Source organism: Rhodofomes roseus (genome assembly GCF_022264815.1).
Source record: "Rhodofomes roseus strain CIRM-BRFM 1785 chromosome Unknown C8Q71scaffold_36, whole genome shotgun sequence".
Classification (NCBI taxonomy): Eukaryota; Fungi; Basidiomycota; class Agaricomycetes; order Polyporales; family Fomitopsidaceae; genus Rhodofomes; species Rhodofomes roseus.
Window position 1 is genome coordinate 68,531 of NW_025952992.1, and position 23,264 is coordinate 91,794.

General features: G+C 55.5%; 10 protein-coding genes across 10 annotated transcripts; 4 read left to right on the top strand and 6 right to left on the bottom strand.

The window, feature by feature from the left end:
* Positions 1–849: 849 nt before the first annotated feature.
* C8Q71DRAFT_717897 (uncharacterized protein) lies at positions 850–2,364 on the top strand (the record flags this gene model as incomplete). Its single annotated transcript, XM_047921198.1, has 5 exons — positions 850–1,319; positions 1,372–1,462; positions 1,527–1,705; positions 1,758–2,037; positions 2,086–2,364. 5 exons carry the CDS (start codon positions 850–852, stop codon positions 2,362–2,364), a joined length of 1,299 nt encoding a protein of 432 aa, XP_047773082.1.
* Positions 2,365–2,569: 205 nt separating this feature from the next.
* Positions 2,570–4,243, bottom strand: C8Q71DRAFT_717950 (uncharacterized protein; the record flags this gene model as incomplete). The annotated part of the gene is made up of 4 exons (XM_047921203.1): positions 2,570–3,092; positions 3,279–3,631; positions 3,690–3,946; positions 4,006–4,243. The coding sequence occupies 4 exons, from the start codon at positions 4,241–4,243 to the stop codon at positions 2,570–2,572; spliced, it is 1,371 nt and encodes a 456-aa protein (XP_047773083.1).
* Positions 4,244–4,751: 508 nt separating this feature from the next.
* Positions 4,752–7,228, bottom strand: C8Q71DRAFT_395696 (uncharacterized protein). The gene is made up of 4 exons (XM_047918292.1): positions 7,187–7,228; positions 6,606–7,135; positions 6,289–6,553; positions 4,752–6,211 (listed from the first exon to the last, which is right to left on the bottom strand). Exons 2-4 carry the CDS (start codon positions 6,931–6,933, stop codon positions 5,131–5,133), a joined length of 1,674 nt encoding a protein of 557 aa, XP_047773084.1. The 5' UTR covers positions 6,934–7,135; positions 7,187–7,228; the 3' UTR covers positions 4,752–5,130.
* Positions 7,229–8,041: 813 nt separating this feature from the next.
* On the bottom strand, positions 8,042–10,248 carry C8Q71DRAFT_395786 (uncharacterized protein). The gene is made up of 5 exons (XM_047918293.1): positions 10,109–10,248; positions 9,595–10,037; positions 9,271–9,538; positions 8,348–9,211; positions 8,042–8,288 (listed from the first exon to the last, which is right to left on the bottom strand). The coding sequence occupies exons 2-4, from the start codon at positions 9,875–9,877 to the stop codon at positions 8,353–8,355; spliced, it is 1,410 nt and encodes a 469-aa protein (XP_047773085.1). The 5' UTR covers positions 9,878–10,037; positions 10,109–10,248; the 3' UTR covers positions 8,042–8,288; positions 8,348–8,352.
* A 1,315-nt stretch (positions 10,249–11,563) lies between these two features.
* On the top strand, positions 11,564–13,500 carry C8Q71DRAFT_395843 (uncharacterized protein). Its single transcript, XM_047918294.1, has 2 exons — positions 11,564–11,780; positions 11,829–13,500. The coding sequence occupies exons 1-2, from the start codon at positions 11,710–11,712 to the stop codon at positions 13,405–13,407; spliced, it is 1,650 nt and encodes a 549-aa protein (XP_047773086.1). The 5' UTR covers positions 11,564–11,709; the 3' UTR covers positions 13,408–13,500.
* A 93-nt stretch (positions 13,501–13,593) lies between these two features.
* Positions 13,594–14,702, bottom strand: C8Q71DRAFT_717921 (HAD-like protein; the record flags this gene model as incomplete). The annotated part of the gene is made up of 3 exons (XM_047921201.1): positions 13,594–13,937; positions 13,989–14,610; positions 14,664–14,702. The coding sequence occupies 3 exons, from the start codon at positions 14,700–14,702 to the stop codon at positions 13,594–13,596; spliced, it is 1,005 nt and encodes a 334-aa protein (XP_047773087.1).
* Positions 14,703–15,754: 1,052 nt separating this feature from the next.
* On the top strand, positions 15,755–16,549 carry C8Q71DRAFT_799627 (acyl-CoA N-acyltransferase; the record flags this gene model as incomplete). Its single annotated transcript, XM_047925901.1, has 1 exon — positions 15,755–16,549. The coding sequence occupies one exon, from the start codon at positions 15,755–15,757 to the stop codon at positions 16,547–16,549; it is 795 nt and encodes a 264-aa protein (XP_047773088.1).
* Positions 16,550–16,590: 41 nt separating this feature from the next.
* Positions 16,591–18,443, bottom strand: C8Q71DRAFT_395953 (alpha/beta-hydrolase). Its single transcript, XM_047918295.1, has 8 exons — positions 17,909–18,443; positions 17,697–17,854; positions 17,593–17,635; positions 17,504–17,532; positions 17,388–17,452; positions 17,074–17,333; positions 16,852–17,023; positions 16,591–16,797 (listed from the first exon to the last, which is right to left on the bottom strand). Exons 1-8 carry the CDS (start codon positions 18,231–18,233, stop codon positions 16,632–16,634), a joined length of 1,218 nt encoding a protein of 405 aa, XP_047773089.1. The 5' UTR covers positions 18,234–18,443; the 3' UTR covers positions 16,591–16,631.
* A 211-nt stretch (positions 18,444–18,654) lies between these two features.
* On the bottom strand, positions 18,655–20,183 carry C8Q71DRAFT_799628 (Alpha/Beta hydrolase protein; the record flags this gene model as incomplete). The annotated part of the gene is made up of 7 exons (XM_047925902.1): positions 18,655–18,820; positions 18,882–19,044; positions 19,099–19,358; positions 19,409–19,476; positions 19,536–19,564; positions 19,618–19,818; positions 19,868–20,183. The coding sequence occupies 7 exons, from the start codon at positions 20,181–20,183 to the stop codon at positions 18,655–18,657; spliced, it is 1,203 nt and encodes a 400-aa protein (XP_047773090.1).
* Positions 20,184–22,027: 1,844 nt separating this feature from the next.
* On the top strand, positions 22,028–23,240 carry C8Q71DRAFT_789338 (uncharacterized protein). Its single transcript, XM_047925254.1, has 5 exons — positions 22,028–22,114; positions 22,170–22,222; positions 22,279–22,502; positions 22,548–22,801; positions 22,855–23,240. Exons 1-5 carry the CDS (start codon positions 22,094–22,096, stop codon positions 23,071–23,073), a joined length of 771 nt encoding a protein of 256 aa, XP_047773091.1. The 5' UTR covers positions 22,028–22,093; the 3' UTR covers positions 23,074–23,240.
* Positions 23,241–23,264: the final 24 nt, after the last annotated feature.

Genomic DNA, 23,264 nt, shown 5'->3' on the forward strand with positions numbered 1-23,264 from the left:
CAGCGAAGGCAAGAGGCGGACGAACCGGTTTGGAGAGCATGTTGACTCACGGGATCCTGTATGTACACAGCATTGACTCGGATAACATGTCATTACTGGAAATCAGTCCTCCCTATCAGACTCGGTGTGCGCCCCGATCACTTGGTAGGAACGTCGGCCACTCCGAGTCCTGGCCCTCGCCCTGGTCCCGCCTCAATCGCGCAATCTGCGGTCCCAGATGGGCTGCGTGTAGAATAAGCAATCCCACAGTGTCCCTACTGGGTAGTCCCATTCTCGTACGACGAGGCACGACTGAGCCTGGCAGTTCAATTGCAGATCGTAGATTCTGCGTCGAGTCAGGCGGTGCGGCGCTGGCCAAGACTTACTACACCTCGACGGAGCCTCTCATGATGAAAATGGATGCTTCAGAACGGGGCTAGTAGCGAGGCCGTGGCACGAGCTGATGGTCACGGTGCATTGACACAGCCAAAGATATTTTACATAAAAATATAATGACTCTGAGACTTGAGTACGACAGTTACTGGCAAAGGCGCGCAAGCGCCACAACCGCGTCGGTCACATGCTCAGCAGCATCATGCTGCGCTCGCGCACTGTCACTCCAAGGTCTGCAGCGCCATTCGCATACTCTCAGGTTCAACGACGGTTTAACCAAGCTCTCTCCCCGTCGAACTTACAGGCGCTCTCATACGCTCGACGTGCTAGAAGTGACCACTTTACTAAGTGCTGTCTTAAGCCGCAAGACGAGGTCGCTCGGGCTTGTAGAAGCCTAGCCACAACCGTCGAGCTACCTCAGGATTGCGGAACAACGCGAATACGCACCGCAGAGCTCTGTAGTTGAAGGGAGACTCTATGGCTTTGCACACAAGCACGATCATCTCCAGGAAAGTCTCCGACATCCTGACCCACGTCAGTCGGGTACACCTCGCTTTCCCGGACCACATCCCTCTCTATTCTCTTTCAGTCTCTTCCAAGGTGGACTCGAGTCATCTGCAGGATCTTGTCTCGACCGTTGGTGCGCTTTCTCCGCACTCAGTAGGATGTCTATCCGCGCCTATACCCTCGAGCAACCCGGCTCTGCAGGCTAGCATCGCATGCTCGCTGTCAATGTTTCCCAAGGACCACACTACAGCCTTCAGAAGTGACATCCCCGGAAGAAGTGCACCACAAGTCGGCCGATGGCATGCGTTTCGCAAGAAGGATCAATCTGGCGTCGGCACAGGGGAGGTCGTCCAAGAAGAGACGGAGAACGTCAATTGGGAGGATGTATGGGCGAAGAATGTCGACGTTCCTCTCTTGCCGTCCGAGCTGCAGGGTATACCGTACGTCGTTTGCTTAGTCCTCGTGCTGCGCATCGAACAACGGGGATCGCAGGACAGATGAAGCGCATACAGTCATCTATCTGTCCGACGGCTCTCCAGAAGGTCTCTCCAACTCGCTTCAAGCGTTACCCATGGCTACCAAGGTATGCCATTATCGCATACAGTCCTCTGGAGAAGCATGAGCACTCGACCTCACGGCGCCTGAAGATAGGCTTGGTTGCGTCTTCAACGCCGTTCATCACTGGTCGACCATACACGCTGTTCCACGGAAAATCAGTCTATTCGTCGGGCGCAGTCGGACTTTGCATCCATTCATCTACCCCTCCTGAACTGCAAGTAGGATTTCCAGGTCTTCAGGCCTTGACACAACCCATGGTCGTGACAGAGTGCGCCTTGTTCCGCTCCTATGACTGAGTATTGGACTGATCTCGTAACAAGGTCTGAAGGAAACCTCATCCTAGCGCTCGACGACAAGAACCCATCGCGTATACTCCTCGCAGCGATTGAAAGCGGGAAGAACTTCTCTGCCACAGACGATCAGAGCGCGAAGCTTCTGAAGATCATGAAAGACGACTCGTTCTTTCTGGGCGTGCTCGACGACAATGCAGGTCATGGTGCCTCGAAGATACGTCAAGTCTATCACATAACCTCCGGAGACCCATCGCGCGGCTCGCTAGCGTTGGAGAGCGAGTCTGCGCCTCAAGGAGCGACGGTCCAGGTAAATCATGTCTCCTCGCTTCCAGAGCTGTGTCTCACGTTCGCGCAGATCTATCGCTCGCCCGCGCACGCCAATCCCAATACATTGTCTCGCTACAAACTGTCGTCAAATGAGAACGGAAGGTTGCGCCGGATGGCATTTGCCGTCGCACCCGCGGAGCTCGTGCATAGTGACGCCGGGGACGACGCGGAGACTATGGTACTCGAGGATACGTTTCTGACGGCGTCGGAGAATGGGTTCCTCATCAGCCGTCGCGCAACGGATGAACGTCCTTGGATGTGTAAGGCGCCGGGAGGCATCGCTGAGTTGGGATGGAACACTACGTAGACTCACGCGAATACGGATTTGGGATACACTTATCCCTGTATTTTCAGCACCTCTCTTCATTCGCACCATAACATGGGCCCCTCCGCTCAGAACGTGGTTGTCATTGGTATAACAGGAGGTGGTAGTTGGTATCAATCGCAAAGCGAATCAAAATAAGGATGCGCCAATGCAGCATGTACACCATGATCATAAATATAAGCTGAGACTAACTCTCCCGAGCTTCCCGATCCTCCTGCTCGTACACGTACGCCGGCGGCGGCTCGCTCAGCGTCACATCCTGCTCCATCCTTAGCCTCTCCACCTCCAGCTGCAGCGCCTCAATCTGCCTCCTCAGCTCGTCAGAGTCGTCGGACTCCGGGGGCAGCTCTGGGCTGCCCGGCAGCGGCGGGATAGGACCACTCGCCGGCCGCGATGAGACTGTGCGCGCAGACTGGGCTGACTGGCGCCGCCGCAGGTCGGCGACGGCGCTCTCGATGTCGCGCATCTGGCGAGAGAGCTCTTCGCGGCGCATGGATGCTTTTGGGCCTCGTCCGTTCGGGCGGCGTGCGCTTCGAGGGATCGCAGATGCAGGAGAATCCGTGGGAGGAGCGGCGCTAGTGGGGGCGGCGCTCCCGGGAGTGTTTGACGGGGGCAGAGCGAGGGCGTCTCTAGAGGCGGCAGGGGTGTCCACGGGGAGGACATACAGGCTCGTCGACGAGGTTCCCTTCTTGTGACCTCTCTGAGGCCCACTAGCAGCCGCGGGGCGTGTGTAGGATGTTGACGACGACCCAGAGGGCTCGATCTCTTCCTCCTCGGAGATGATGGTCGAGGGCGCGTTGGCAACACGGAGGAACGTAGAAGTCGTCGGGGCAGTTGACGTGGAGTTGGATGACGTCCACAGCGATGTGCGCGACTGGTTCGGCATGCTGGTGGACAGTGAAGCCCCGGGCGCGTTGACTTGGCTCATGGACGGATCCACGAATGGGTCCACTTGCGCCCCGGGCTCGATGCATCCACGCCCCTCCTCGCCGCCGCGGACAATCCTGATCTTGTCCAGACCGCCATGTCGGTATCGACGATGCAGAAGGAGAACGAGGATGACGAGAGCGAGCAGGCCAAGTCCGCCGATAACCCCACCGACAATGGCTCCGACGGGTGCGTGGCTCGACGTTGATGTGAAACCCGACGCGCTCTGGGAAGGGCTCTGTACTACAGATGTCGATGATGATCCTCCTCCTGATGCAGTCGAGGAGGTGCTGCTGCCGGTAGATGAGCTTGTGGTCACATCCTCGTGTCTTGTATACTAGTTAGCATCGAGAGGTGTATCATGGATGCGTCTCAACAACATACGTGTATTGCGCCCAATCAAACGCCATATATGATGTGTCTGGTTCTCGTTGAGGCGATATAACCAGCGTGTGCTGCGTATTGGCTAACCCGGTGTTGCTGAACAGCGTGACATTGTACTCGTAGCTTGTAGATGTCGACGGTACGTGCGTGTATAACCCTGCCACCTTGCCGTCCAGCTCGAAGCTGACATTGACAAACGTCGTCGCATATTGGACATAGTTTGGGACAACGCCGTATACCCAAACGGCGGTACCTGCATGAGCAGTCGCTTGCTTGTTAGACTTGAATTGGAGAGATCGAGTTCAAACGTACCGGTAAAGGTGAGTGTCACATTGCTTGGCCCTGGGTCGTTCGGCGACGCAGTCACATCATGCCATGACTGATCAAAGGCCTCGTCTGCGGCTGGTTGTATGAAGCAACCTGGACATTGAGGACCGTAGTTCCAAGCGCTGCCCGAGCGGTATTGCGGCTGCAAGCCAGTCACGCTATCACCGTAGTAGTCGTCAATCGTCCTGTTCGTCAGCGTGCCAGGAGCCTGTGCGACGCTCATTGTAGCTTGAAAAGTAGAGTTTATCAAGAATTGATGTCCAGGGAACGTCAAATGAAAAGAATCTTGAAGGAGCGAAACTGAAGTGGACGCCGTGAATAGTACGCCAGCCTGGGCACTGGCAGACCCCCAGAGGAAAATAAGGAAGATGACTGGACTTTGCAAGCGGCGTGGAGCCAGGCAAGAATGCTGAGCACCCCAGTTGCGGTGCTATCGCTGCTCGTCATCGTGAGACACGGCGATCAAAGGGCCTACCAACCAACTGTCAAGTATTATCTCCGAATTATCTCACCGTGGGTCTTTGCGGTTCGTCATGTCAATGCTGTGCTATACCACAATAATGTGCATCTACGCACAGCAGAGCTGTAACGTCATTTGAAAGGCCCGGATCCGTCGCGGTGCGTGGTGCTTCCAGCGATCGTGATGTTGAGCAATAAATTGTAGCAATCGCTTCGTAGTGGCGGTCAAGTGGCGGTCAAGTTAAATGCGGGAATGCAGAAGCATCGGGTACATGTCGGAGACGCCGGTACGTGCTTCCGACTCCGATAGTGGTGCAAACCAAGTGCAAACTTGCTGAGAATCTTCAGTGACCAACTACTACGGTGCTAGACATCTACTAATGGTACAGAGTCCGTACAGAGACCTTGGACACTGACAAGCAGCAAACAGTACAACTCAACGGAGTTTCCATCGAATCACCATGTGCGCTAGAGTCTCACGCCGGACGAGTCGCGCTACTAGCTCGGCCCATACAGTGTTGTCAACCCTGTCAGTCCAGTATACCATGACCTGAGTGGAAGGAAGGAAATCTGAAGACACAGCGCGCCCATGACGAGTCCAACATGTACCTCGGTCCAAGATCCCGAGTTACAGTAGGCTATGGCGGGTCCCTACTTGTCGTCCGCTTCTTCGTAGGCAGGTGGGGGCGTCTTCGCGCCCAGGGAAACATGATCCGCCCTGATATTGTCCACTTGGATTTGCAGTGCGCCTAATTGTCTCTGCAACTCGGCAACATCGTGTTCGCTGGCAGGAGAAGTGACGCGGGGAATGTAGGGCACCTCCGGATCCCCCAGCGGAGACATCGCATTCGATGATCCCACGATTCGCTGGAATGCCAATCGCAGGTAGTGCGAATCGTCGGTCGCTGTTCCGGCCCGGGTAGGGCTGGCATACCCGCCAACATGTGCGGCAGGTATTGCGGCACTGTACCCTCCGAGTGACACTCGAGAGACTTCGGGCCCATAGGAGTCAGGACCAGTGATGGGAGGAACTGGAAGAGGCCGTGCGGAGGAGCCGTTCGAATGGCCGTTTGCGAAGGATGTTAGCCCAGGGCTGACTAGCAGGAAATCGTCAGAGCCGTAGCGATTGCCGGGGAGGGACAATGAAGCGCGCGAAACTGGTTCCACTACATTATCCAGCGACAAAAGGTCGGTGCGGTGGGATGCCGAGGAGTAGATGCTCGCTGTCGCAGCACTGGGCTCGTCCGTGGCGAGGTATCCTCTATCTTCCTTCAACAGAGGGTATACGCTCCCTCTGGAGAGTGACTGCGGATCACCATCCATATTCTTGGACTTGTGGTTGCGACACGCATAGACGATGATGGACAGGAGCACCAACGCAGCGAGCCCTCCAGCTACTGCGCCTAGGATGATGGCGATGGATGGATGGTGAGAGCTCGGCGTGTCGGCTGCGACAGAAGTGGAGGTCGTTGGTGCCGGAGAGGTGAGAAGGACGCTGCTTACGACCGTTGTCGCCAGACCAGATACTGTAGTGACAGTCGTGAAACCAGCCGTAAGGCTAGACGTGCCCGAAGGATCCATGCTATCACTCGCTGGCGGAGTGCTGGATCCCTCTCCGATAGACGATCCAGTGAAAGGTATTGTGCTTGGCATATTAGTCGTGGAACTTGAGGTCGATGCAGTGGAACTTGTATGCGACGTTGCAGACACTACGTCTACGCTGTCTACATACCTGTAGTCAACGTCGTCAGTCCAGTGGCGTACGGACAGGACTCGGAGCTTGCAATGCATTGCGACATCTGCACTCACGTGTATTGTAACCAGTCAAAAGCGATCCATGAACTCGGCTGCATAGTCATGACCAGAGTGTGCTCTTTGTTGGCTAGCAATTTGTTACTGTACACAACGACGTTATAGTTGAAATCACTTGTAGTCGCTTGCTGGTTTGTCGAAGCATAGTCGTAGGGCGAGTTGACTTTCTCTCCGTCCAGTTCGAATTGGATGTTGGTACCGGTAATCATGGCAGTGCTGTTTGCTTTCTGGGACGTGACACAGTACACCCACACCGCAGTACCTGTCGTCTGTCAGAAAGTCTGTGGATACACAATATGAAAACAAATGCGTACCATTGAAGCTCACGGAGATGGTGTTTGCACTGCTGGCAGAGGCGCTCATCGTGTTATCATGCCAGCTATTTCTGAACATCTTGTCCGGATCCGGCGTGAGGCTGCAGGAGGAACAATTCGGTCCATAATTCCAATCCGCACTGGGGGGGTTCCCGTATTTAGGAAGTGCTTTCGTGACAGAGTCACCGTACTGGTCATCGATAGTCCTGTTCGTTGCCCCCGCTTGCACGATCCTCGGAATTCCCACTAGGAATAGAAGGAGCATCAGGTGGTGGCCGAGTAGGATGTATGTAAAAGAGTGACGGAGTAAAGAGCGACGAGACGACATCGAGTGCTAGACAGCTCACGCCCAACGTGGAGAGGAAACGAGAGGGGACCAGAGACGAGACGACGGTCCTGTGGAGCTAGCGAAGGCACGATAGATTCACTTGCAGCATTTCTGTACATTCTTCATTGACCAACTGTCCGCCGCACTGCCATGATCCTGATGACCTGATGCGGCGCACACCCTGACGAGAGGTTCTATTCTCCTAGATGGGGGGAGTCGGGACCACAGAACACAGCACTGAGCTAAGACTCACCACAACGTTGCGTTTTACAATGCGCCAGCTATTACTCCGGCCTTTCGACCTATAAAACAAATCGAACCAGATTGTGAGGTACCTGGTACTCCGAAACTTTGCTACTGCCATGTACATGACTTCGGTCTTGAGTCATAACTCGTCTGTCAGATGCGTATCGAACACATCTGTCAGTCAGTGCCACCGGGAGAAGATGAATATCAGATTGAGTAGGCAGATTATCCGTACCCAGTACTTGTAGTACGATGTCCAGAGCAGTACTAAGTCATGTATCACCGGTCACCATCATCCAATCGTTCAGGTATGGCAGTATCACGTGTACATACGAATACAGGCCACCTCAAGGCCACCTTCAATGCGCACTGGCAATCATGTAATGACTTACGCAGTCACACAGACAACTTCGCTGGAAACTGCCAGTGCAAACTTGGTGCGAACACGGTACAAGAATGGAAGACCGTGATAGTCGCAGAGGGAGGTGATACTGCGGTTCACCTGTCCATGATGAGTTCGTTCATACGGCACCGTACCTGAGCCTCAGACTCGTCATGTCGTTCGAGTGTTGGTGACGATCATGAATTATTTCATCGTGTCACGCACAGTTGCCCGTAACACTGTAATGGAGAACTCATGGTGATGTTGGTCAGAATGGCGACTCGAAACGGTGACGCGTGCGCGTGAGGCCTGAGGACTACACAGCCTGAGGTTTGGAGATATCATGAATCGCAGTCAAACACGAGCCACGATCAATGCTTTCATCACGTCAGATATATCGAATGCCAAAATCCGCGCGTGAACGTGGCGATCGTTTCGATGGGTGACCTAGCACAGCGGCGTCCAATGCGGAGAGGCGAAGTTCAACACAACTGCCAGTGAGATGCCAGTGAGACTGACGAGATCGCGGTACACACGCAACTGATCAAATTTGAGTCCCAATCTATACCTATAGGCATCCCTATGTATGACATTTTCGGGTGAGAGGAAGCGGTGGTCATGTACTAGTGAACACGAATCATACTATCCAAACGTGACTAGACAAAGAATGACATGACATGAACGTTACATCGTATCGGATTCGTACGCGCATAAGCCAAGCATAAGCCTAGAAGTGCGTAGAAGCCAATTGAGTTGTCATTGTGGGATATTTGAGGGAAAACTTACGAGGACTACTCTAACTGCGCTTCACCACCTGCGTCTTCATCCTCTCGAGGCTCGTAAGCCGGCGGGGCCTCCTGGCTGAGCAAAGCTTGCTCCGCCCGAAGTCTCTCGACCTCCACCTGGAGAGCCACGATCTCCCTCCTGATTTCCACGTCATCCCGAGGGACAGAGCCAATGATGCTCGGCTGAGTGGATGCCATGAGCGACGCAGTCGCGCGGTGGTCCGTCGATTGCCGCCGCCGCAACTCGGCGACCGTCTGCTCCATCTCGCGGATCTGGCGAGAGAGCTCTCCGAATTGCGATGCACCACCATAGTACCCGCTTGTCGGTGACGTCCGGAAGCTCTCCGAGTTTGGTGGAGGAGATGGTGGCTCTGTCGACGTGGCAGTAGATCGAAGACCAGACGACGGTGTCTCCGCCCGGGCCTTCTTCGACGTGAGTGGTGCAGTCGACGTGGTGATGGCAGAACGCGAAAGCGAGCTTGTCTCAGGCTCCGGGGAGCTGAGAGAACGCATATGGCCGACGTTCAACACCTGTCTAGATTCGCTGGAGCTCGCGACTTGGCTCACGCTGGCGTACGTGAAGGGATCGATGGTGCTAGGTTTGGCTTCTTGGACCGCTTCTTCTGGCTCGATCTCGTCTCTGACTGCTCTCTTCTGCTGTCTCCTCCGGTATAGTAGATAGACAACCAGTCCGCAGATGGCCAGGACGCCCACTATCCCGCCGATCACTCCGCCAATTATAGCACCGACTCGCGTGTGAGTATGCGGAAGTGGGGTCATTGATGAAGTGCCCATAGTGGTCGAGATACTTGATGGCGCACTTGATAGGGGTACACTTGGCTGGTGGCTCGTTGACGAGTTTGTGCTGTTTCGTATTCACACCGATCAGCATGCTCATTGATCCAAAGCTGTATGTGAACCTACGTGGTGTATTGTACCCAGTCAAGTCCCATATAGGACCCACCGCTCACGCGCTGCGGGGACATGATTATTGTGTGTTCTCCGGCCGCTAATGATGTGTTGCTGTATACGGTGACATTATAGTAGAACGAGTTGTTGGTACCATCGGCTTCGTGGATATAGAAGCCGTCCATCTTGCCATCGACCTCAAAAGTGATGTTGACAGACGTAAGCGCTCCAGTACTGTGGTTCAGGAAATTGGGGACTACACAGTACACCCAGACAGCCGTGCCTGATGGGGCAGGTTGTTCAGCGGCAAGATGCAGGCATGTTGACATAACAACGCACCTTCGAAGGTGATCGTGACGTTCTCGGGATACGGATCATTGAGCAATGCGGTGACTTCGTGCCACGAGCGATCGAAGAGGTCGCTGAGGAACGGCGTGATGGTGCACGTTGAACAGTTTGGACCATAAGCCCAGCCATCCGTATAGATTGGCTTAACACCTGTCACAGAATCGCCATAGTAGTCATCGATTGTCCTATTCACGGACGCCGCGAGGCTGAAACCCAAGGTGAGAAGCAACGCAATGGCTGCTGGGAGGATGGTCGTCATGGAACGGTGCAGCATTGAGAATATTCGTCAGGCGACGGGGAGGGGGGCGATCGCACTTGTCAGACCACAGTCCAGGGTGAAAGCGGGAGACGACACAGGGTCTGCTCAGACGCCATACATATCAGGACTGCTGTGCACGATGAATGGCTCCGAGCTGCTGGCTATGGCCGCAGGACTGCCGATGGGACGGATATGGTGGCTGGTCAGGATAGGCCTCGGGTCACCCGACAGATCTGAAAGACTTACAGTACACACGCGTGGCCCATGCTAGCTTCCGGGCACACACAGCAGCCGTAGATGAGAAGCGATGCGGGCGTTTGCATTCATGCCTAACCTTGCTTCGCCGAGACGCGGTTCTCGAGCGCGGCTTACTTAGCAGACGTTGAGAGGCTACATTGTACCTGAACCCGTCCGCTTGTCAAAGGTTTGCCACATGCATACGTGCAGACAGCAGTCGGCAAACCTTTCTTCGTATAGATGTCAATCTATGAACCGTGTCAGTCCTTCAAGGAAGCAGGCATGCTACCGAGCACTTGACCCTCACGTCTTTGGCATAATCGACCCGACGTTCAGAAGGCAGCCGCTTCTAAGGATACACGGGCATTTGTCTTTGCTCGAATGTATTGCACTGGTCGACAGATTGAGATTATACCAAGCACGCAAGGCGGCAACAGCAACCCAACGGAACACTCACAGCGGAATATTCCCAATAATTCAACAGAATGGTCTTGCTGAAGCGGTACATCGTTCGACGCCGTGCCGGACCGCAAGAGTCGACTTCGCAGCGGTGGTTGACTCTTTTGTCATTCGGAGTAAGCTGAAACTCTGGGCGGACCTTGGGTTGCCGAAGTAGACAGCTACTGTAGACTGTGAACCTTAGATAACGAGAGCTACCTCATGGTCAAGAAAGAAGACGTCCACGGCTCGAAGTGGACAATCCACGCACCGTCGGTGAGTACTATGCGGTCCTGCGGCGCCAAGTTCTCTTGACGAACCACTCACGACAGTGTCTTACCCACGGCCTTGTCGGACATTGAGCCTGATAATCACGACAGTAGCGGCCATGAGGCATTTCTTCCACCTATAATTGCCTATAAGGTTCGCGAAAGCGAGCTACACAGGTGGGTGTGACGTAGTATACCGTCCGCACAACCTGCCACTGTGGGGCAGTTTCTTGCATCACAGCCAGAGATGCATTCCCCTTCCAGCTCGCCATATGAACATGTCTGAAGGTTGTATGGCCGATTTGGTGACTGCCATTGTCAAGTACATGGAAAGATTCAAGATGCGCTGGCAATGGCCACAGCTTGACCGGTGCGTACTAGAAGTCCGGCCCGAGCTCCCGCAGGGAGATCGGAGATCCACCGTCGAGCCACCGCCGTGCCCGCCAATTGAACCTCCTTGCAAACTTGAAATCTCTTTTGAGTCTTCATGTTCCGCCCGACTGGCATTCCACTCCCGCATTCTGCGGTCTTGAAAACAGGAACACACGTTGATTTGTATCATGTACGCCAGGTCTTTCATGGATCAAACACATGATCACCACCTCCGACATGTTTACTATAGGAAAGTTGCGTGGTCCGCACACACTCACTAGTGAATCCTCGATGCCTCATCCAAGACAACATACCAGATTAGATATCTTGGTATCAGAGACATCGTGGCGGACATTTCGTTCCCGTGGCCACCTGTGGCGCTTAGTTTCGACGTGGCCGCTTTGACTTCGCTTTGACGACGACTACAACCCCTCAGTTTTGTCTGGGCCACAACCCGCCTGGGGCAGTTTATAAAGCCATCGACCGTTGTGACGATACTGTAGTTTCTCTCCCTCCCCACACCCTTCGTCGATGGCAATACATGATCATGCCTCGTCAAGTGCCAGCCAGACCGGCAACGATGGCGACCTGGTTTTGAAGGAGTAAGTCTCTTCGTCTGGATTCCTCGAACCATTGCTGATGGCATATAGGTCGTCCTTTGTGGCTCGACTGCCGCCGGAACTGCTGGAGTGCATATTTCGTATGGCTATTTCCGACCAGCTCAGACGGCGCGTGGCATCCGGCGAAGATCCGCCAGCCGAAGTGTTCCTCCGCCTGCAACTCGTTTGTCAACCCTGGAGACAAGTCATCATGTCGTACCCCGGTCTCTGGTCCAATCTGAAGGTGCCAGCGAAGATGTCGCCCACCCTGCTGTCAACCTTACTGGAGCGCTCCGCAGCCATGCCGCTGGAGATCGCAATCACCAGCTCAAGTCGCCTCGGCCCCGTCCCTCGCGTCCTCGCATTGCTCAACGTTCTGGACGCAGAGCTTTATCGTGTGCGTAGACTCAGAATCGAGTACAGCAGCGAAGCTTCTGCCCCTGACGCAGTTCTCCAACATCGCATCTTTGCCCGCGTCGCTCCTCGCCTAGAGGGGCTGTCCATAGAAATCGATGGGCTTATTGCCCCTGTAGCACCTGGGATGCTTCCAGAACAATTTCAGACCAACGCGCCCGATTTGCGACGCCTCTGCCTGCGCTGCATAGTGCCGTGGATCAATAACCGATTCCCGAGTCTCACGCATCTCTGGCTGAGTCGAGTCCGTCCTGTCCTCCTGACCGACTTCCTTACGTTCATGGAGGCATCGCCGAACTTGGCTCACTTCACCCTCGATACCTCAGGACCTATTTCGAACCGACGCGGCCGGCCCCGAACAGCGCAGGGCGTGCGCGTGATTATGCCTCACTTGCGCACCGTGAGCATCTGGGGATGCTCCTGGCGGGTTGCGGCGTGCGTTCTGCAACACCTCGTGCTGCCTGCGACGACCGCAGTGGAGGTGTCGGCCATGGAGGGCGTAGCCAGCCACGCCCCGCTCTTCGCCCTGCTCCCTCCGCGCATCGCTTTCCTACAGAACACCGGCCCGCCCACCAAACTGTCTCTGTGGCTGCATGCCCACAAGATCTGCGTATCGTGCGCCGGCCCCACAGGATCTCTGGAGCTTCAGCTGAGTGCTCATCGCCGTGCGAGGCTGACCAATGAGGTACATAGTGCCTGGGCTACCTCGGTGCTTACGCTGCTCCCGGCAGCACTCGACCTCAGCCAGGTCGAGGATCTCAGCCTCATCGCGGACCACCTTGCGCCTGTGCCGACGCGCGTGGTTCAAGGCTTCTTCCTCAAGATGCGCACAGTGCAATCTTGTACTCTCTGGATCGACTCGTCGCTCAACAGACAGTATTGGACCCGTTGTCTGTCGCCACGGGACACCGCTCCACCATTCCCTCGTCTCAAACGCCTTCGGTTCGTCGGTCGCTTCGCGAAGACATGGGTCCCCTCTCAGATGATGTCTATCGTCATTCGCCGTTCCGATCAAGGCTGTGACAAGCTGGAAGAACTGGTTTGCACCGCGATAGAGGACGACGATATTGTGCCGGACTTCGTCGGTTGGAACGTGGATGCCCTCATGCACGAGCGGCGTCGCATTCTGGACTACGTCAATTCAGTACAACTGGAGTCACTCAGGGAATCACCGATGCAGGCGTGCATCATTGAGTTATGGGATGGGACCTGTTGACGAGTAGAAGGAGATTCACCACTGTACATGCAAAGTTCATCAGGATCGTGTCACTGTCTGGCAAGTTATCTTGTCAATGGCATCCTCGATACCCTGTACGTCATTTTTGTGGCAGAAGCTTTCCTCGTTTCAAGCTATCTAAAGTACAGATACTACGTGAATGTACAGTAATTGATCAATGCATTATCACTCGTAAACCGTGAATTTCAGCTTCAACTGCCCATCCACGTCCACGGGCTCGCACCTGGCCTTGTCCATGTTCTCCACAAGGTAGTGCGCCCCACAGTTCTCGATCTTCGCGCGCTCGTGCGACGTGCTGACGGCGATGACGGTGGCGCCCGACGCGACGCCCGCCTTGATGCCGGACGGCGAGTCCTCGAAGACGACGCAATTCCTGGCGTCGAAACCGAGGCACTCGGCGGCGAGCAGAAACGGGTCGGGCGCGGGCTTGCCGGCCTTCAGACGCTTGTCGTCCGCGGTGATGGTGACGGGAGGCGGGGTGATCCCGACACGCGTCATGCATCCGTAGGCTGTTAACGTGCTGTCAGATGTTGGTGTGTAGCGTGCGCCATGTAACTCACCGTAAGTCCTCGCGCCGGATGTCGCAACTGCGTAATGGCCCTCAGGAATGGAGGCGATCATTTTCTTTACGCCTGGGAGGATGCGCACTGAACGATTGATAGCCGCGGCCTCCTGTTGCCAGGCCTCCAGGGCATGAATCATATTCTTCTCTTCCTCCTCCGGGTCGAACATACCACCGTGCTCGATGGCCGACTCTCTAAGACTCTGACCGATCTCCAGAATGGTGCTGACGCGCTGAAGAAACGTGGGACGGGAGGCGCTCTGCTCGCCCGCGAATGAAGACGACCTGGAGGACATGATAGATGACGCCTTCGAGCCGTCGCACGAGAGTGCAGGCGTAGCCACACTGGAGTCGATGGGCGTTGCGATACGGGAGTTCTGGCGCGAGCCAGGGCCGTGTTTGTTGTACGCATCCGCGAAGAATAGGATCGATTCCTCGAAGGCTTGAACCTCGTCGTCCATCTCGTGAGCCCTGATATGGGGCTTGAACTGCGCGAGATTGTCGATGGCGCGCTTGCCGTGGGTAGCGGCGATCACGAGGGCTGGGTCTTGCCCCATGTCCTTCGCGACCTTGCCCCATGCAGCCTCGACCGCCGCGATGGAGTCGGTCAACGTACCGTCCTGCGCATGTAGTATATATTCACCGTATATCCTAGGTAAGAAGAGAAACGCACCATATCGAAGAGGACAGCATCCGCGAGGAAAGTCTTCATGCCAGCAGAAGACATAGCGATCAAAAATGGAAAGTGACAGTGACAGTAAAGCGAAGGTGCGATATATCGTCCAGACGGTTGAGGTTGAAAGTAAAGAGCAGGGGTCAAAGAGACGCTATTGATCCTGTGTGGGTCTCAATCCTGACCGAGAGCGGCGTACATGGAGCAAGGCTGACGACAGCCAAGTCCAACGTTTGCATGGTCATTGGGCCGTGTCATTTTGTACACAGCTGGCAAGTTCGGATCAGTGGAAGTGGCGCATCGTCTTCGTACCCACAGTGGCTGACCGTGAACATAGATATCAAGAGAGTCGCTCCCCAGATTTCTTAACTTCAAGTCTCATCGGCCGCCTCCTGCTTCGCAAATGATTGATATTGATTGATCAGGCTGCTGGATTATTCTGAGCAGAAACGGACTCAACTGTAAAGACCCTCTGGATTCTGTATGATATCCGTCGATCGAGCTAGCACGGAGCCCTCGAGCAGTGCGAACTCAAATGCTGACCGCATGGGCGATGGACCTTGCAGGTAGCCGCTGATTCCCGTCGCAGACACAGATATACACGCGCGGTGGTAGGCATAGCAGACTGTTGATAGTCACTGCGTGGTATTGGGGTAAGTACAAGGTACTTAGCAGCTGCCTGTAGCGCTCTAGAATCGGCACATGTCCACAATTATATGTAAGCGCCCGTTGCCAGCTCCGTGACTCTCGGCGTTGTCTCTTGTTGAACAACTTGTTGTCTCCGCTTTGTTGACCAGTGATCTCACTCATACTGATCGACTAGTAAGGCAGTGGAAGATGGTCGGATACCGCATTGCTTCGCATCACCGTCAAAACTTGGTACTCTCAACTGAACTTCTCAAACTACGTATCGACTCGGAAGTACTAGTAGCTAATCACCGACAACTTGAAGACTCAGGCTGACACTGGCGGCCCGATCAAGACACTCGGCGATCCTCACCTGGTACGGCATACGCACTGCTTTGAATCCCTATATAAGTATGAGTCCCAAGCAGCGTACCGTGATGCTCTGAATGCCAAGGCTATCGACCATGTCTTTCACAAACCTCTACAGACCGCCTCCGGATCCGCCTACTCCCACAGCAGACGAGCTGTACGGATCGGACCCATATGATATCAACTATGTATATCCACTCGATCTCCAACTCCTACAGAACCATCGCGTGCGCTTGACCCCATTCATTCCCCGAGCGCACGGCGCGCTTTTCTGGGATGCCGTCGGGCCCACCTTCCCCGACCTATTCCGCTACTACCCCGTCCTTTTCACCACCCTCGAGCAGAACCTCGCCTTCTTCGAGCGAGCGTACCATGCGAACCCCGAGTGCGTCCTCCTCGCGATCATGGACAAGACCACGCCCGACGATGCGCACCCCGAGCTCGGCGGGGGCACCTTTGCTGGGATCATCGGGCTCATCCGCACATCGAGAGCTCAGCTGAGCACCGAGATCGGGTACGCGGTCGTCTTCCCTGCGTTCCAACGCAAGAAGATCGCGACGAACGCCACAGCGATCCTCCTCAACTACTGCCTGGAGCTTCCGACCGCGTCCCCTCCAGGCCTCGGTCTGCGACGCGTCCAGTGGGGCGCGCACCCAGATAACGTAGCCTCGATCCAATTGGCTTTGAATCTCGGCTTCAAAGTTGAAGGGACCCACCGGTGGACTTATAGCAAAAAAGACAATAACGGAGTGGGGAATCTGCCGCGTGAGGGCGATTGGTGCTCTGGGCAGTGCGGATTCGACGTCGCAGTCCATTCGATGTGTTGGGACGATTGGGAGTCGGGTGGACGGGAACGAAGTCAAGCTCGTGTCGATGGAAGTGCTGCATAGCGGACGGTGTTGACTAGAGTGCGGAGACGATAATTACATTACCGGGTGACTTCATGCACACCATACACCAGACAAGCGACGTTCAATCATAGCCAACTTTATCCGGCACTACGCCGAACGCAGGCCCGCCCTTCCCAAACATCGCACGTATGTCCGCTGCGAGGCCATCTGGCTTCTCATGCGCAGCGAAGTGTCCACCGCTCTCGTGCTCAGAATCAAAGACAACATTGCCCATCATGCGCGTCCATCTGTGTTCGGCATCCCCGTCAGTACTTCGTTATGACATCCAGAGGAGAACGTACGTCTTCGGCGGGGCAATCATCTCCTTAGGGAAGTAGGACACGCCGCCTGGGGATGTGCACCAAGGGTCCACCCGCTTCGGGTCCTCCCTCGCTCTGGCGTCTTCGTAGTAAATCCTTGCCGAGGCAGCGGGGCCGGCTCTCGAGAACCAATACACCGAGATCCATGTGAGGACTGAACAACCGGCATGAGTACTGCGCGTTGCAGCGAGCGGATATACTCACCTTCGTCGTCGTCCCACGGATACTCATCCGACCAGAGCACAAGCTTCTCGTATATCCAAGCCAGCAAGCCCGCGGGTGAGTCCGCGAGAGAGTACCCGAGCGTCTGCGGCTGTGTGCCTTGCTGAGTGCTATACCCTCGCCCCGTGCGATTGAAGTCAGGGAGGCGCTTGAGACTGGCTCGTTCACGTTCAGTCAAGGGAGTAACGAGATTTTTGAGCCAGAGCCGAGGGTAGCGTGAGAATGATGGCGGGCTAACCGCACTACAAGCCCGACAAGGTCAGTGGGAGAGGGTTTATGTACACGGGGAGACTGACGAAGCGTAGTTGGTATGCCATGCTTTCACGGAGCTACCGTAAGTAGCCGCCATTGTCCTTATGATCTTAGTATATCTGATCAGTCCTGGAGGGCTTACGATCAACGGAGTACTAACCCATGAGCCCCAGTCTCCTCCTTGCACAACTGTTGATGGACTGGGCTATCAGTATGGGCCTATAGAACAAGGCCACTCACGTCACGCACCGTATTCAGTATAGCCAAGGCTGAGCATGAGCTTATGGCAGGCCTACATTTGGGGTAGCATACTCAGTACCGTTGTATCAAATGCATCCTATGTTCATGCGTACCTCTGCGTGCTTGACAACCCCAAACCCTGGTTTCTTCACACTCTCAGAGAAGCCAAAATTCAGCAGACTAGGAGCAACAACATGGAAACTCGGGTGGTCCGGCGAAGCAGATGTCAACAACGGGAGCAGCTTCCTGGCCTCAAGGAAGTGACCCGGCCCTGCGATGCACCCCCGTCAGTATCTGGCACAACGTTTCAGAAAGGAACACGTACAGCCATGCACAAACAGCAACGGGATCGCGCCCTTCACCTCGCTCTTCTGATGGATGAAGTGCACATTCAGCGTGCCAAATCCCTCGACCTCGACGTCTGTCGTGAACTGCGGAATCTCGTTGATGCTGGCCTCTGCAGCGCGCCAGTCATAGCCATCCTTCCATCGCGCAACAAGTCTCTTCACGTCCGCAAGCGGCACGCCGTAGTTCCACGCCGCGTCGTCAAGCTCGTCCGGGAAGCGCGTCAGGGCAAGTTTCTGGCGCAGGGACGCGATGTCGGCGTCTGGGACGGATACACTGAAGGGTTGAGGCACTGAGGTGGTCATGGTATCCGAATCCAAGTGTGCGGAGCGACTGGCTGGCTAGCAACAACAGGAGCGTGCACCTTTATACTGTCGTATGCCCTCTGCTGATCATGAGTAAGAGAAGCGGGAGTACGAGCTGCCGGCCTACTAGCCATAGGCGTAAGCGGTCTTGTTCGTGGTCGAGTCAGACTGTCAAAGTCTGGCAAGCCCGATCAACCATTTTCGCCGATCCGGCCACAAGACGCGATCGTCGCGCTACGCGACAGTGGACATGCGCAGACATGCGCCCCATGACGCATGACGTCACGCGTCATAGCGCCGCCAAGACGCATCGTCCAGAACGGTCACGATCTGGAACCTATCACAGACTATCCCGAGTGAATCGAGTGGCAGAAGCGCAGCTCATGAGGCATTCGTGTTCAAATCGACCAGGGTACAGCGTTCAATCGTACCCAATCCGCCCGGGGACCACCCCAAAGGCGGGCCCGCCCTTTCTGAACATCGCGCGCACGTCCGCAGTGAGGTCCTCTGGTCTCTCGTGGGCAGCAAAGTGGCCGCCTGCACTATGCTCCGACTCGAACACGACGTTTCCCAGTGTTCTCGACCATCTGCAGTGCGCCGTCATCAGTATGGCCAGGCTGCTGAGGGACTGAGAGACTGAACACGCACGTCTTCGAGGGGGTGAGCTCCTTGGGGAAGAACGAGATTCCGCATGGGATAGAGCTCCACGGGACATCCGTGTACTCGTTCGCGTTGGTCACTTCATAGTAGATCCTCACGGATGCCGCCGGGCCCGGCTTCGAGAACCAGTACACCGAGATCCACGTCAACACTATAACGGCCCTTGAGCCTCTCCCTATCCACAGCTCAGAAGCAACCAACTCACCTTCGTCGTCATCCCAAGGATAGTCGTCCGACCACGCCACGAGCTTCTCGTACACCCACGCGAGTAGGCCGACGGGCGAGTCCGCAAGGGAGTAGCCGATCGTCTGCGGCTGCGTCGCCTGCTCGAGGAAGTAGCCGCGGCCCTTCTGCATGAACCAGGCCGCGCGCGCGAGGCGGGCGCGGTCTTTGTCCGTATACGCGGTCAGCGCATGCTGCAGCCAGAGGCGCGGGAACTTTGTGAAGGATGGCGGGGTGCGGACTCTTGGGATGAGATGAGAGGAGTGAGTGAGGCGTAGGATGAGGGATCGTACCTTGGAAAGTTGGTGTGCCAGGCTTTGACGCTCTGGTGGCCGTACGCCGCGGCGAGCTTGCTAGCGATCTAATATAGATGGTCCCTCAGCGTCTTCAGCTACGGTGTATGCTGCATAGCGCACGTACGAAAGAACCCCAATCTCCACCCTGCACGACTAGTGATTGCATATCATTACAAGGGCATATACGCAGAACAGGGTGTACGCACCATACTCGTCGTATCCCAGGGCCAACATGAGCTTGTTCGCTACCTCCGCATACTGGGTACCGCTGAAGCCGGGCTTCTTTGCTGCCTCCGAGAAGCCGAAATTGGGCAGGTTGGGAGCGACGACATGGAAGCTTGGTTGGTCCGGAGAGGCTTCGGTCAACAGCGGGAGCATCTTCCTCACCTCCAGGCAGTGTCCAGGCCCTACGCATGTACATGTTAATTGAGCACGCGCGACATACAGCCTACGTACATCCGTGAAGAAAGAGTAACGGGACTGCGTTCTTCACTGCGCTCTTCTGGTGAATGTAGTGGATGTTCAGTGTCCCGAACCCGTCGACGTCGATGTCCCTCGTGAACTGCGGAATCTCGTTAATGCCCGCCTCCGCCGCCCGCCAGTCATAGCCCTCTTTCCAGCGCGCGACGAGCCGCTTGATGTCCGCAAGGGGCGCGCCGTAGTCCCAACCGGCCTCGTCCAGCTCGTCCGGGAGACGCACGAGGTCGAGCTTCTTGCGGAGAAAGTCGAGCTCAGAGTCCGGGACAGCAATTTTGAAGGGCTGCTCTGTCATAGCGTTGCTTGGGCGAGCAATCAGGAGGGTTGGGAAGTAACCCGTCATGCCCACCCTCTACTTATACCGCCCGTCACCCGCGCGTGCGAGACCGCATCATATGAGCGCAGATGTGTTGCGTTGATGAAGCAAAAGCTAAGCAAAGGCCACAGTACGGCGCGCGGGGCAAATCGTGTGGCCGAGAGAGGGCACTGCACGTTGATCGTGATTTTCCACGGAGAATAGCTGTAGGATACTTGAGCTTTCCGACAAGTATCTAATGGATATCCGCTGGCTGGCTTTCCGCCCCCTATCAATTATATATTCAGGTTATGTAACGCAGTCGCACGGGGCCGTGACCACACCCATCGCGTCGCGTCGCGTCGCGCCGCGCATACAGCCTCACACAATGCACATACAACTTCGACCTGCACCACAACCATCCTGTCGCAAGGCCGCACCGGTCCCGTCTTCTCGAGCTCCGCACATCATGATCTACTGTTCTGTCCTCTGATACCATGCCGACAGCCACCCGTTCGACCGTACAACAAATGCAGCCGCTGCAGCGGGGCTCAAGAGTGCGAGGTCGTTGCGCATGTAAGTTCGAATGAAACACAGACATCAAAACTCACCGGATTGGACCAGGATCAAGGTATATGCGCAGGAACCCAGCACAGAATGAGGTATGGGATGAACATCGAGGCTAGTGGTACGTCCTACCGATGGTTTGGATGAAACCTATGATTACTACTACTGTAGTACTACAGGACTTCTTATTGCGGTGCATACAACGCAGAGCGACAATGCGATGGTCATTCAACACCGAGGTCAGTAAAGTCACGCTCTCCATCTTTATAATCAGTGAGGAGCGTGATGGTTCGTTAGATTGGCTTTCAGTTGGCATGCGCGGATGTCATGCGCCCGTCGAGCGAACGAGCGCGACCGCATTCTGGAGAGAGAAGGGGGTGGTCCTGATGGAGGTTGCGGGTGAGCAGCCGTGAGAAGATGGATGGGGCAGCGGGGCGGGAGCGGGGATAATGGCAACTCGGAGCGGGGGTCGGCGACCAGGCGCGGGGCAGGAACGGCAACACACGGTCACGGGGGCGCGACAACGACGGCAGCTCACCTGCGGAGGCGACTGCGACGCACGGATGAAGGTCAGATGTTGTCTTACTGATTGCTGCAGACTGCCACTCACTCTCAGAGCAAATAGCACCGGTACCCGACCCAGGTGGCCGAGACAGACTCAGTATGTGGTACGTGCGCACTTGGCTCAAGGAATGTGTACCTGGAGCGCTACTTTGGATCAGTAATTGGGTTTCTGCGTGCAGTATTGAGTTCCCGTCTTGGAGACATAGATACGCTGAAGTCCAATCAGGCCCCATTTGTACAATACATTGTATATGTAGCACACTTAGTTCGCGGCTGGGAAATGACATCCTGTACACAACAATGATCTCATTCGGAACAGTGAGTGAGCGTGAGAGCTAGGGGCGTGCAGCCATCCCGGGGTGTCAGTGGATATGCCGTGGAAAGTGACAGAAAACACTTTAGAAAGGTGTCGGATAACGACGCTATTCTACTGATCTCGTTTCGTTTTCCACTGCGGATACTTCGTGAGTATATGTTGGATATCCAATCTTTCCTCCAGATAGCCGGCGTGAAAATTTGCCCTGACGCGCAGTGGGGTCTTTCTGCTTGCCATGACTCTTGCAGCAGACTGAGGAAGTTGGACGTTGACTAGGACGGCACGCGAGGTGGCGTTGTCCGACATGGCCCAGGCGCCACTGGGCGCCTGTGTGCCACGTGGGGGCGCTACACACGACGTCACTGGCAGTGGCGCGAGGCTCGCCCAAGGCGATCTTGGTCGATTCAAAAGACAAGCCCAGTCGCCATGGCCGGCACAATCCTTTCCTCTTCTAACGACCATCATGTCTACCTACACCGTCCAAGTGCGCAAATCTCTACCTCTTCTGTAGCACCAGCACATCTAACGACGGCTTACAGGTTTCCAACCTCTCTCCATCCACGACTCAGGAGCACCTCCATGAGTTCTTCTCGTGAGTATCCAGCTGATCGTTTCGATCCTGTGTTCCCGCTCAGAGAAAAATTATAGGTTCTGCGGAAAGATCTCTTCCATCGAGCACGATGCTGGGAAGCAGGCTGCTACCGTCCACTTCGAGAAGTCGTCCGCTGCAAAGACAGCGCTGATGCTCAACGGCGGCAGCCTCGACGGCTCAACGCTGACGGTAACGAGTGAGAATGAGCACACCGATGAGAGGCCGACTTCTGCAGGCGAGGGCGCTCACATCGAGCAGAGCGATAAGCCTCGCGCAGCCAGTGAGTGATCCTGTTAAGGGTCTCCAGTTGCTGACGTTCGCCCAGTCGCCGCAGAGTACCTCGCTAAGGGCTACCAGCTACACGACCACATCCTCCAGCGCGCAATCGAGCTCGACAACAAGCACGGCATTTCGTCGCGCTTCCTTAACTACATGAAGTCAATCGACGGCACTCTCGGCCAGAAGGTTGTCGGGCAAGACAAGACCATCTCGGGGCACGTCCAGGAGAAGGTCGCTCAGGCGACGCAGCAGGCTAAGGCGCTCGATGAACAGAAGGGCTACTCCAAGCAGGCATCCGATGTGCGTACCTTCACAGTCCCACCCTATTTGATAGTGCTGACTGCTCGACTCAGTACTATACCCGTGCGATCTCCTCGCCATGGGGCAAGACGGTCTTCCAATTCTACACAACGACGTCGAAGCAGGTTCTCGACATTCACGAGGAAGCGAAGCGCCTCAAGGAGACCCAGACTGCGAAGCCCGCGGACTTCGGCACTGCGTCTACTGGCGTCGGCACGACTGCGCCCCCTCTCGACCCCGCCGTGCAGTCGACCGAGAAGCCGCTCGTTTGAGGAGATACCACGTTGAAGTGAGAAGCTGGGAAACAAATGTATGTATGAGTTACCCCTGGAGAAGCGATTTGCAGTGTATGGTGCTTGTGCTTGGTAGATTCACGTGGGCTGAATAATTGTTTCCTGTCCTATGATTTTATTAAGTACTTAAAAAGCTCAGTTTATTACATGGTGAGAGGAGTGACGCGCCC